The 13,151-nt window shown below is 39.3% G+C and overlaps 2 protein-coding genes across 5 annotated transcripts in view; both read right to left on the bottom strand.

Moving 5' to 3' along the window:
* Positions 1-13,151, bottom strand: part of LOC111614626 (major facilitator superfamily domain-containing protein 6-like) — a 64,641-nt gene that overhangs the window by 22,676 nt on the left and 28,814 nt on the right. The window lies entirely within an intron of this gene.
* On the bottom strand, positions 1,455-2,109 carry LOC111614630. The gene has a single exon (XM_023355994.1). The coding sequence runs from the start codon at positions 1,932-1,934 to the stop codon at positions 1,488-1,490; it is 447 nt and encodes a 148-aa protein (XP_023211762.1). The 5' UTR covers positions 1,935-2,109; the 3' UTR covers positions 1,455-1,487.

Raw genomic sequence — 13,151 nt, forward strand, 5'->3', positions numbered from 1 at the left:
TTGGAGTACAGCGCCGATGGCGACATTAGATGCGTCTACCATTAGGGAGAGATTGTCATGTGACGAATAGTATGCCAGAGTCGTTGCATTTGAGAGATCTGCTTTACATTGGTTGAAGGACTTTAGAGCAGATTCGTTCCAGGAGATGATGCGTTTATCATTTTTTGTGGAGTCCTTGAGAAATTCGAGTAGTGGGGCCTGAGTTTGGGCTGCATTTGGCAAAAAACGTCTATAAAAATTGAGCATGGCTAAGAAGCGACGGAGCTCAGCTACAGTTTTTGGTTGAGGAAAATCGTTGATGGCTTTGGTTTTTGATGGCAAAGGTTTAACTCCGGATGATGTAATCATGCAGCCGAGGAATGGAACTGCAGATTTTCCGAGGATGCATTTGGATGGATTTAGTTTTAGGCCGTGCTCTTGCAAGCGGAGGAACGTTTGGCGGAGATGGTCTGTGTGTTCGTCCGCATCTTTGGACGCGACCAATATATCGTCGAAATACGGGATGCAGAAGTCGAGGCCAAGTAGGACTTGGTGGATGTATCGCTGGAAGGTTTGACCAGCGTTTCGTAGACCGAAAGGCATATAGATGTATTCGAACAAGCCAAACGGGGTTGTTATGGCTGTTTTCGGAATGTCCTCGGGGAAGACCGGTATTTGGTGATAGGCGCGGGTTAGATCCAGGGTGGAAAAAATGGTTTTGCCTTCTAGGAGTTGAGTACAGTCCTGTATATGAGGAACAGGGTAGCGGTCAGGGACTGTTACAGCGTTGAGACGACGGTAGTCGCCGCATGGTCGCCACTGGCCATTTGCCTTCTTGACCATGTGTAGTGGGCTGGCCCAGGGGCTTTTGGATGGTCTGATGATGCCTTGGGACATTAAGAACCGAAATTCTTCCTGTGCTGCTCGGAGCGTATGTGGTGGTAATCGTCTGGGTTTTGAGAAGACAGGTGGTCCTTTAGTCTCGATGTGATGAAAGGTGGTTGGCGTTTTCTTGGTTTCGGGGATTATCGACGGATTTGTGATGGTAGTGAACTCGGCCATGATACGGTGGTAGGGAGAGTCATTAGTCACAGCGGTGATGTTAGTGACAGTTGTAGGTCGGTTCTGCCAGCAACCAGGAGACTTTAGTTGCGTGACTCCATCGATTAGTCGATTGTTTTTAACGTCCACCAGTAGGTTGAATTTAGTTAAGAAGTCGATTCCTATGATGGGTTGGGTTACGTCGGCGATTACAAATGGCCACGAAAAATTCCGCTTTAAGTTAAAGTTGAGTGTTAATAGTTTTGTTCCGTAAGTTGAAATAGGCGTTCCGTTTGCAGCAAAGAGGACTAGCTTGTCGGGTTTGCATAAATACATGTTAGAACTTTTTGGGATAACGGAGATGTCGGCGCCTGTGTCAATTAGGAATTTGTATTTCGTAGTAGGGTCGGCCATGGTGATTCGATCGATGTGGCGGGTGAGGCTTCTGGCCGTAAGCGCCCGCCTAGTCAGTTTTCCGACGGTCGGAAGGAGCAAGGGGCTTTGCATTTTCTCGCCTGCTCCCCGAAGGTAGCGTGGTAGTAACACATGCCGTTGTGGAGGGTGCTGTGCTGTTGATTCTGCCGCGATTTGCTGCGGCGCCTCCTGTTGTTGGGAGGGTAATCAGAACGTGTGAAGGAGCGGCGTTGGTTGTTGATGGATAATGTGAGGTTCTTGACCTGCTGGGCTAATTCCGCAACCTGGTTCTTCAAGGTGGAGATAGTGGCAAGGTCATGTTCGACCGTTTGAATGTGAGCGGGGGAGACTAATTCCATTATCTTGTCGGCCATGGCGGCCTGTTGTTGGAGTTTTTCCTTAGATGCGGCTAAAATGGCCTGTACGTTATGAGGAAGTCTCGACAGCCAGAGAGATTGTAGCAGGTCTTCGCTAAAATGGTTTCCGGCCAAGTCGCGCATCCGTGATAATAGGAAGGATGGACGTTGGTCTCCCAGTTCCAACCCTTGAAGAAGCGTTCTGATTTTGGAGGTCTCGCTCTCCGAATAGACGTCAATGAGACGAGCCTTTAGCGTGGAAAATTTATTCTGGTTGGGCGGGTTGAGGATTAGGTCCTGCACCGAATTTAAAATTTCCGGCTCTATTGCAGCAACGACGTGTTTAAATTTGGTGTCGTCGATGGTTATGTTATTTATCGAAAATTATGCTTCCAACTGAGCAAACCATAAGTTAGGGTTGCCCTTCCAGAAGGGTGAGGGTCTGATCGCAACGCGTGCTATGTGACGGTGATCGTCATTAATTTCTGCCTCAGCCATAATGATTTTTTTTTTACGTAGATGTGGCAGTGCGAGGTAGTTATCCTTAAATGATGCATTGTGCGCGCAGTTCAGCACGTGGGGAAAGGACAAAGAACGATGGCATGTAAAGGCACATAGCGAGGGAACGAAGGATGGCACGTGGCGCAAGAACAAAGAAGGGTAGCACGTGGTGTACTATACCTTTTCGTTGAAAAGGTCGACCGTCGACGAAAAATTATCCGTGGTTACACGTTTCGAAGGTCTAGCTTTATGAGTTGGCAGTTCCAAAAAAGGATAAAAGTTCAACGTTGTATCCGATGCAAATGGATGGAATTTTCATGTCGCACGATAGAGTCCTTCGTCGGGTAGAGGCACCATAAAACATATGTCACATTCGGCTCACCAGTTTGTGGTCACCAGTTCATGTAAAATTAATCATTACAAACAGGGCCACATACAATAAAAGATTAGCATTTATTCTATATATGAATTATGGCGCGACTGTACAGGTTAAAACACGGAATGATACTACACGCGTCTGGAGAGGTCCAAATCCAACAAGAATGTGTGATGTCATAGGTCAGGTTTGTTCAGTTCAGGGGTTCCCCCTTGTGGCGACTTTGGAGTTTATCGCCAAAGCTGTCGCCACACCAATTAAGGAAAGGTATAAAAAAACAAGTAAATTATTGAGTGTAAGAATACATGCAGAATGGGAATATTTGATTGATTTATATATGTAGTTGGAAACTTATGATCATCATCAAATGGAAATTTTAATAAGGCTCGGTACAGACAAAATTACGTTTCGCAAAATGTCAGCTTGGGTGCGCTCGTCATTGTAAACATTACAGAATTCATTTAAATTTATTTTTTTTTAGAATTTATATAGAAAGGTTTCAAGGTTGCATGTCACGTGATTAAACGCACGTTTACTCTGTCCCTTCACCAGAAGTATACATCGACCAGAGTATACGGACTGGTATTTTTACCAATACAGCCCTGAATAGAACTGCATTTTTATATCATGGACATAGTTAAAAAAAAATATCTTCTGGCAGGCTATTCTCGCAGTCTGACAAGGCGAGACGTTTTATATGAAGAGAGAGTTTCATTATGTCAAGGAAGCCAGCATCGTCATTGTCGTTCAAGAGTTGTGGCCTCAAGTAGAATTTGGTGACATCATAAAGTTTATGGTTTTGACGACAAATTACTAGACTTTCAGAAATGAAAGCTTACAAATCTTTAGAGGCCCATGACTATCAAGAATGATCAGAAATCCAGCCACTTGTAAGTGGCTGGATTTCTCCTGATTACGTGCTCTTTCGTAACACTCCTCATATGCAGTTGAGTTGTGGCCACTCTCATACCCCATGTATATGATGAGTCATCATCCACTCTGGTGATGACTCATCATACAATAAGGAAAGCTTTCCTTTGGGTAAAAAGAACTTTTCAATAATTACTATGACAATTTAATATTAAATTATAATTTTATCTATATTAATAATTGCTTAATAGTAATTGTTAATATTTAAATAGCTTATTATGGTATGTTATATATAAATAATAAATAAGAATTTGTCAGGAACAACTTGAAAGTTACTATGTAATGATTATTTGTTACTAATGTAAAAAAAGCATTGTAAAAAGTAGCATCCTAAAGAAATGTTAATGTTGTTCACCAAAATAACCTAGCCTAACTTAGCTATTTGTAAGTGATCAATAGAAATTATTGGTTTACATCTTAAAAAATACACACTTTTATTTATGTAAATCAGATTTGAACAACAATTGGTTCAAAATGGATTTCTAATTCATCTGCTAAGCGATTAAATTTCCTTAACACTTGTAATAAATATACAGTGGAGTTAATATTAATAAAAGCATACACTAAAAAAACAAATTGAAAGGTGAAAAATAAAGTTAAGACACAATTATTATCTATTCAAATTAATATCTGCAGTTGTTGAAATTATTTAACTTTTTTGTTGATATTAATTGGTAAGGAAGGGGTAAATTAACAAAAGGATTTATGCAGCTTGTACACACTTTATGCTACTCATGCAAAAGTTTATCTAATCATTTATTGATGACTACTAATCTTATTTATTGCTTACCTGAAATGAAATGTTTCTGACAAACTCTTGTATTGATATTCACTTTATTTGTAATGAAATTTTTCTGGTTAATTCCCAAGAGACATGCAGATTGCCTTTGTTGTGGAAGCTCCTCAGTTTCATGGCCTTGATGACAAATAATGCCAGGAATTTTAAAAAGTGACATTCCTTTGTTCTTGAGTGAGCTAGCATTACACCCAATTACAAAACAATTTACCATAGTGATATTTGCAACGAATAAACAACACTAATTCCAGCTAAAGCATGCTTAAATACAAAACATAAATAAATCACAAAAATGGCACATGCTCATGACATCACTCGTGATGTCAATTTGAAACTTCTCTATATCTGACACAGAAGATTATAGAGTTAAATAGGGTACTTGAATGACTGAATTTTTAATTCCTTAAACAAATAAGAATACATTTGCATGCCCCTGGTTATGTGCCATTTTAACTCCCACATAGTTTTCATGAAATGAATTAAAGATGGCATTTTTTTTGTCAAAATTGTACATTTGGTTGAGTTGGGATGCCACCATTCTTTTTGTGTGTTTGAAAGGAAGGCTTTTTGTGTGTTTGAAAGGAAGGGAAAAGTTAGTGGTCAGGTCTTTGCAAAGTTATATGGTTGGTTCAATAGTGTTTAATGGCACAAGGGCCTCACGGACCATGCTGTGCCAACGATAACATAAATTTAATTAAAACAATCATAAAAAGAAAAATGCTCATAAAGAAAGCAGCAGAAGCTATAAAATTTCAATATGTAATAAAATACCTCAGTAAAATTGTTAAAATGACCAAAAACGAGTACATAAGATATACATAAAAAGAGAGATTACTTTATTATTTTAGCCATTGTAAGTGATATAAGTAGATATTATTATGTTGGTTTAGTCGGCTATACTTGTTTTACACAGGTGGCTATGTACTATGTCAGACCAGAGTCAAGGCATAGCAACCAAAACAAGACAAAAATGAAATAAGTTTGTCAGTGTGTGTGTCTGTATTCAGAAATTTCCTAACAATATGACATGTATTCAATATAGTGGCCTTTTGTAGTGTGATGTATGTATTTCTATTCAATTGTAATGTAGTGTGTGGGGTAAGACAGCTGTAGAGGAAAGTATGACAGGTACAGTACAATAAGCACCCTATCCATCCTCCACAGATGTCTTATTTCCTGGGCGAGTTTTGTGTACTTGCTAATTTTTTCAGTGAATGTGTTTTGTATATTGTGAGTATTTGAAATGGAAATGTCTTTGTGGTCTTTGTGTACAGTATCTGTATATTTAGTGAATGTTTCCTGAAATATAAGTGAGAGCATATTAACTTAATCTATGTCTATGTTATCAGTGGTGGATGAGGGAGTGTATTATCATTAGTGGTAGTCGTCGTGTGTGTGCTATAATCAATGCTTGTTGCTGGATTATCCTGACAAGTTATGTGATCTTCATTAATGTTAAAAGTTTCTGTCCGTTGACATATTTGATCAGCACCTGTTTGAGGGATAAGGTTGTTGTGTATAATTGTTCTTTTTTGATCAACAACCCTTTGTTCAGTGACAGTGAGGTGAGGATATTGTTGTGTGAATCTATGGTGTAGTTGTTGTCTGTACGCTGTCATGTTTGTTTCAAGTCTTGTGATGGTGTAGTACTTACTACATCATCACAAGACTTGAAACAAACATGTCTGCCAGTGGAAATGAACGAAAGTGGAAATTTGGTCCACATGTTGTTGGTGACCAGCTAAGCTATATCAATGAGTGAGAACTCCGTACACCCAAATGTCTGACTTTGAAAGAGGTCGGATAATTGGCATGTCAGAAATGGGAGCATCATATCGTGACATTGCCTGAAGGACTGGCTGCAGTGCAATGACAATACAAAGAGTGATTGCACGATGGATGCAGGAAGGCACAGGTCCATGCAGAAGGACAACACCATGTGTAGACCGCCATAATGTGCGGATGGCAGTTGCTGACAGATGTGTGATGACAGCACAGATCTAAGCAGTAGTTACTGCCAGAGTCAACCCATGGACAATTGTAAACCGATTGCTTGATGCTGGGCTGAGATCTCAAACCACCATTCAATGTGTTCCCTTAACCAGATTTCATCGCCAATAATGGCTAACGTGGTATGCTGCTAGACGTAATTGAACACGTGAATAGTGTACAATTGTGTTTAGTGATGAATCCCAATTCTGTTTAGGCCAATGTGATAGTCGGCAACATGTCCGCTGGCGTGCTGGAGAAAGAGCCCACCCTGCTGTGATTTCAGAATGCCACTCAGGTCCAACTTCTGGTGTCATGGTTTGGAGGGCAATCAGTTACAACAGCAGGACCGAGTTGGTGGTTGTTGAAGGTGCAATGATCTCCCGCCAGTATGTGTACAGGGTGATCCATCCAGTAGTCATACCTTTCGTGAACACCACCCAAAACGGTATCCTCCAACAAAATAATGCCCGTCCTCATGCTGCTGCCATCACATGACAGGCCTCGCAAAGTGTTGCAATCATGGATTGGCCTGCCCAGTCTCCAGATTTATCCCCTATAGAGCATGTCTGGGATGCCATGGGTAGATGGATTACATCTCATAGCCATCCAGTGTACACTATACAACAACTGATTGCACAAGTTGTGCAGGCATGGAGAGAGATACCCCAACAAGACATTCAAGCACTTATTGTTTCAATGCCTGCAAGGATCCAAGAGTGTATCCATGCTCAAGGTGGCCATACCTCTTTCAGAAACATGTACTAAACAGCAATAAAACATTGCATAATTCATTTTATTTTGTGTTCATTTCTTCTGGGTATGCCCATGTATATATTTACCAAGTTTTCTTGAATTTCTATCAATTCTATCTGGGTGTAACACTTTCAATTTCCGCCAGTGTCTATTGTCCATTTCATTTGTTGGCGTGGTTTTCCAGCCTTTGTGGTCTGTGAGTCCATTGCCACAGAAACACAAGGGCAAAGTTGGTTCCTCACTTCTATCGAGGGCATTGCAGTAGCCTTGCTTGGGCTGGCACTGCTTTTGCCAAGGGAGACTGTAGCCTATTTTTTGAATGCAAGCCTCTGCCTAACCCACAAATGCAGACCTTGTTAACCCAAGCGATGTCTGAGCCAGTATCACACTTAGATCTGGTTACTACTATGATAAATATCTCCACAGAATATAGGTGTGGTCACTCTTAGCTTCATTTCTCCCCACTGACCTTACCAGGAGCTTGTGCTCCAGCCTGCATTACCTTATGGATCAGTAAAATTACTGGGCTGTCTCACCACGAAAAGGTGGTGACCAAGGGAGAGTTATTATTATTATTATCATAATACCTATAAAAACTGCATAAAAACAATGAAAGTAAATGTAAACAGATAACTGTCTTGTGGCACACATTTTATCACTTAAAATCAAAAAAGTGTAAAAGATTTTATTAATATTTTAAGAGAGATATAAAAGATTAAAACCATTACCAATAAGGGCTAAAAGATTATTAGCCTGCTTAAAATATTGTAGTTGCGATCGAGTAAAAATCTGACATGCAGTTAAAATATGTTTGATTGTTAAAAGACAGATCTTCTCCCATCAGAAAGTGACGATGAGTGAGGTGACTGTGTCCTATGTGCAATCATGCCAGGATGACTTCCTCCTGCAAAAGCTCAATTCCCACAATTTGATAACTGCCTTTATCTCCTGCAGCTTATTGGTAGTTTGACTATTCCAAAAATGTTGCCACAATTCATATAGTTTGGCCTTGATAATGAGTTTGAGATCTATGTAGGATATAAACTAAGGAAACTGGTGATTGGGGTAGCTGACTTAGTGGCAATGTCAGCCATTTCGTTTCCCCTTATGACAATGTGTCCCAAAACCCAGCAAAAACAGATTTGGTAGCCTCTTTGCAGGTTGCTTATAAACTGCCAAACCTTATGTATGAGATAGTGTTGAGCAAACTGCAGAAAGCTCAAAGCCTACATTGTACTGGGTGAGTCAGAAAATATGATACTGTGATAATGTCTTTTATTTGCGACATGTTTCAGGGCTAGGTAGATAGTGTGCAGTACAGCAGAGAATACTAAAACAGCTGTTGGCAGTTGATCTGTGATCACTGTCAAAACAGATAACAGAGGATCCAACATGACTATGAGATTTGGATCTGTCTGTATAAATTTGAACAAAACTTCTAATTGTGACAGATCTCTGCAAACTGCTGCAAATATAAAGTGTGTTGCAAAATTTTAGGTCCACTCCATTCAGTTAAGCAAACACAACACAAACACATGTAAAGAAACCAACACATACATTTATTTGTGTAGTAGCAGAAACATATAAAAATAATACATCATTAAACTAGCATATTATCAGACAACTGTAAATGTATACACACACAAAGTGAGATAATCCATGTGTTGCAAAAGTTTAGTTCCATCATGTGGAATTACACATTATCATCCCAGAAAGCCCCAATGTCAAAACATGATGAGGTATTCTGTCTACAAGTCGCTGGAGCACATCTTGATTTATCTCGTCCCATGCAGAAGTAATGGCTGTCAGCAGTTCTGCAACAGTTGAAAACTGACGTTCGTTGGTGTACACCTTCCTAGTGAGGATTTCTTACAGGTTCTCCATGGAGCTAAGGTCAGAGAAATTAGCAGGCCACTCTATTACATGCACACCATTGTCTAAGAACTGCTCCCATTTAGTACGTGCTACATGGATTGGTGCATTGTCCTGTTGGAAAGTCCAGAATGGTCCTCCAACCTTCTCTTCAAATGTCATGAGTTGCACATCCAACAGTTCCTGGTAGTCTCTGGCCTTCAGACGTCCAGTTGGAAATGCGATATTAGTCTTCCTGTTGTATCAAAAACCTGCTCAGACCATTACTATCCTTCTCCCATTTGACATTTGGAAAAGATCTTCTCATTCTCTCTGATGTCATGCCAGTAGTAGCATCAGCCATCAGGGCCATCTAAATTAAATTTTTTTTGTTGCTGAATACTACTTATCTCCATTCTGTACTCCAACTTGAATGTTCTCTAGCTCATTTTACATGTGCTATATTATGGACTAGTGTTAATCATTTCTTCTTGTACAGCAGTCATCCATTATGCCTTACAGCTCTTGATAGGGTTGACTTATGAACATTAACCATTGGATCACGTGCCAACTGTTCGAATGATGATCCTGATTGTTTTAGTGTTTATGATCTGTCGAAGTTGGTGTTCACTGAGTGCCTGTAGACATTCTGAATGGGTTTTTGGTTGCAATCCTCTTGGTTACATACATAACTGTTCACCACGTTACGTGACCAATTAATCCCTTTTGCTATGGCCCTGTTGGACAGCCCTTGCTGCTTTGATGCATCAATCTTGCCCCTCTCATAGGTGGATAACACCTTGTCATGGCCCATGCTTCCATAAATGTTATATCAAGTAAATCACACAACTCAAAGTTGCAGCAGTGTGACAATTTCACTCTTAACACACATGAAATAGTTTGTAATGTTTAACTTGCAGGTTCATACCATTATTTCTCTGGAGATGTGGGGAACTAAAATTTTGCAACACATGGATTATCTCACTTGGTGTGTTTATACATTTACGGTAATCTAATAATATGCTATTTTAATTATGATGTATTATTTTTACATGTTTCTGCTACCTACACAAATAAATGTGTGTGTTAGTTTCTTTAGATGTGTTTGCTTAAGTGAATGGAGTGGCCCTAAACTTTTGCAACACACCTTAAATAGTCTGCAGTACTTGATTTTGCTTGACCATTGTGAAGGCTGGTGTCAAGAAGTATTTTATTGACCATCCACGGAGCTGTTAGATTGCACTCCACCACAGAAATTGTGCTGATATCTAAGCCAATCTCACTCAGTACAGATTGCATATGCAGGCCAAATGTGGGAATACAAGATGGACAAAAGTGGAATAGTCTGGCTTTTGCAGAGTTAAAGACAGTGTGCCTTGCAGGATGTTGCATCAGAGAATTCAATTTAATTAGATATAAGAGAGACAGCTGTTTCCTTCTTATATGAAGTGGTGGCTTAAATGCTTCAACATACAGACTCTGTGCACAGGGGATGTGCAGAATACTCTGGTACACAGTTGCAGCCCTTGATGGTGTATTGGTTGTGGATTCTCTTGCTGAGCCATAGATTATTGCCCTGTAGTCTAACTTGGATCAGAATGGCCAGCATATGCAAAGTATTGAACAATGATTTGCTCCTCAAGACAATTTTGACAATATTTTTAATATATTCAGTGCTTTCATACACCTGGATTTTAGTTGGAAAACATGTGGTATAATGTGAGCTTTCAGTCAAATACAACACCCAGAAATTTGGCCTCAGGTACAATACTGATGGATTCACCATCCAGTTGTAAATTCAGGTCAGGATGGAGGACACCTTCTACAAAAATATACACAAGAAGTTTTCTGGGAAGAAAAAGCAAAGCCATTTCTATTTGCCCAAGTATGAATCTAATTCAAAGCTATTTGTAGCCGTCTCTCTATCAGTCACATTTTCACTGACTGACAGGAAATCTGGAAGTCATCCATGAACAATGCACATTTCACAGCTGGTGAGAGACAGGCTGTTATACCACTTATTCGTAAGATAAACAAAGTCACATTTAAAACAGAGCCTTGTGGCATGCCATCCTGCTGTATAAAGGGAGGGAATAAAATAAAACCAATATGAATGGTAAAAACACAAGACAATAAAAATTCTGAATAAAAATGGGCAAATTTTCCATAACCTATAGTTATAGAGGTCTTGGAGAATGCCATATCTCCGTGCATAATCATAAGTCTCGATATCAAAGAATATTGATACTAAATGTTTCATCAAGTGAAGGCTTCATGAATGGAAGTCTCTAAAAGTACCAGGTTGTCAGTAGTTGATCTAAAATGCCTAAACCCACTTTGGAATGGGGAGAGATGGCCATTTCTCTCCAGGAAGTACATTAAATGAGCATTAACCATACTTTTGAGAATTTTGCAGAGGTAACTGATCAGAGCAATTGGTCTATAATTGCTTGCAATCGTAAGAACTTTTCCTGGTTTTAGAAATGGTATAATAATCGCTCGGTGCCATGCATGAGGGAAAACCTGCTCAATCCATATAGTTATACAAGGATAGCAATTGTGAGAAAGAAGCAAAAGATAAATGTTTAATCATACTATAATGTATTGAGTCTGGCCCTACAGCTATATAACATTAATCTAATGTAAAGATTAAGAGGGCTGTCTGTCTTGTTGACTGACTTAGCCCTGAAAGAAACGAAAGGAAAGAAGTGATAGTGATAGATTAGGTGGAAGGTTAGGAGGTGAAGGGAAAGGGGTCTGCAAAGTCGTCTTGCCTCGGCATTTATTAACAAAACAAACTTTACAAGAAAATTAAAAAAAACTACTTTAGACTACTTTGCCTACATTGAGACTTACAATGTGAACAGTTGTAACATATATACAATTATATACAATATGTACAGTACATGATGATCTGTTGTTTGTTGACAAACTTAATCAATTTCTTCACATGTAGTTCTTTCACTGTCTTCTCGTGGATATTCTGACTGTTTTCTTGCAGACAGTTTTTTCGTTGCTTTTATAAATTTACAGAGGTTATTGTATTTAATCTTATTTTGCACAAGTGCTGTGCACTTTGGTGGCCAATTTGAGCCAGCCAAAACACAGTCTCATAAAATTTTCACGAGGATGTTCGTATTTGCTGCACTGGAATAAGTAATGTGTCACATCATCAACACTGTCACAGTCTGTATCGCACTTGTTGGTATTTCTCTTTCCAAATCAAGAGAGATATTCATTGAGTTATTTCGTAAATAGGTTTAAGATGTCTACATGCTCTTCTGTTGGCAATCGTCAGTATGAAGCTATACAAAGTTCTACTTGTGTTCAAGCGTTCTCATTCTTCTTGCCTTCTTTAATCCGTTATTTCTTTAATTTTTTGCTTAACTGCTTTGATTAGTATTCTACTATATGTTATTGGTAGGTTACTTTTTGCTGCTTTTTTAGCCATGCTGGTAGTCTCATTTCCCTCGTACACTTTATGGCCAGGGATCCAATGGAATTTTAGTATTTTGTTGCAGCCAATTCTATTATTTCGTGTGCAAGTAAAGTTCTTCTATTTTGGTTTTTAAGGGTGTGAATAACTACCCTGCTCTGTGTATATTCCTACAGCTGTATTGTGTGATTGTGGCAGGCTGTCTGCAGTTTTGTTATAGTAAAAATTGAATTGTACTCCTCAGGTGTAGAGGATCCCAAGAGTATGGGCTCCTGCTCAGCTCTGCATTTTAAATTTTGAAATGCAACTGTATAATTGGAACTGCTGGAAACTTCAGAAAATGTTTCACTCAACACTTTTTTGATGTCTTGAATATCACTTATTACAGTCCCATTTATTCCAATATGGACTGAGGGTAGGAGGATCATCTCCCACTGATTTTCCAAATGTAGTTCCACATTACTTTGAGATTGGTGGAGGACTTTATTGTTGATACATATTTCTGCCAAGAGGTTCTGCAACTCTAGTGACAGGTCCTCCTTGCCTCTGCTTTTGCATGTTCAAAAGCCAACAAGTTCCTTTGAGTAGGATATAGGTGAAAAATACCCAAGCCTTCTTTTGTTTTTTCTTTGCCTTGTCAGAGTCATAATTCCACCAAGGGTTAAAATGTTTGTATTGTTTACCTGATGTCTTTTGGATGATGCAAGATTTGATGGCATGTATGGC

The sequence above is a fragment of the Centruroides sculpturatus genome, unplaced genomic scaffold, assembly GCF_000671375.1.
Source record: "Centruroides sculpturatus isolate CEXI.00-Female unplaced genomic scaffold, Cexi_2.0 scaffold1913, whole genome shotgun sequence".
Taxonomy (NCBI): domain Eukaryota; kingdom Metazoa; phylum Arthropoda; class Arachnida; order Scorpiones; family Buthidae; genus Centruroides; species Centruroides sculpturatus.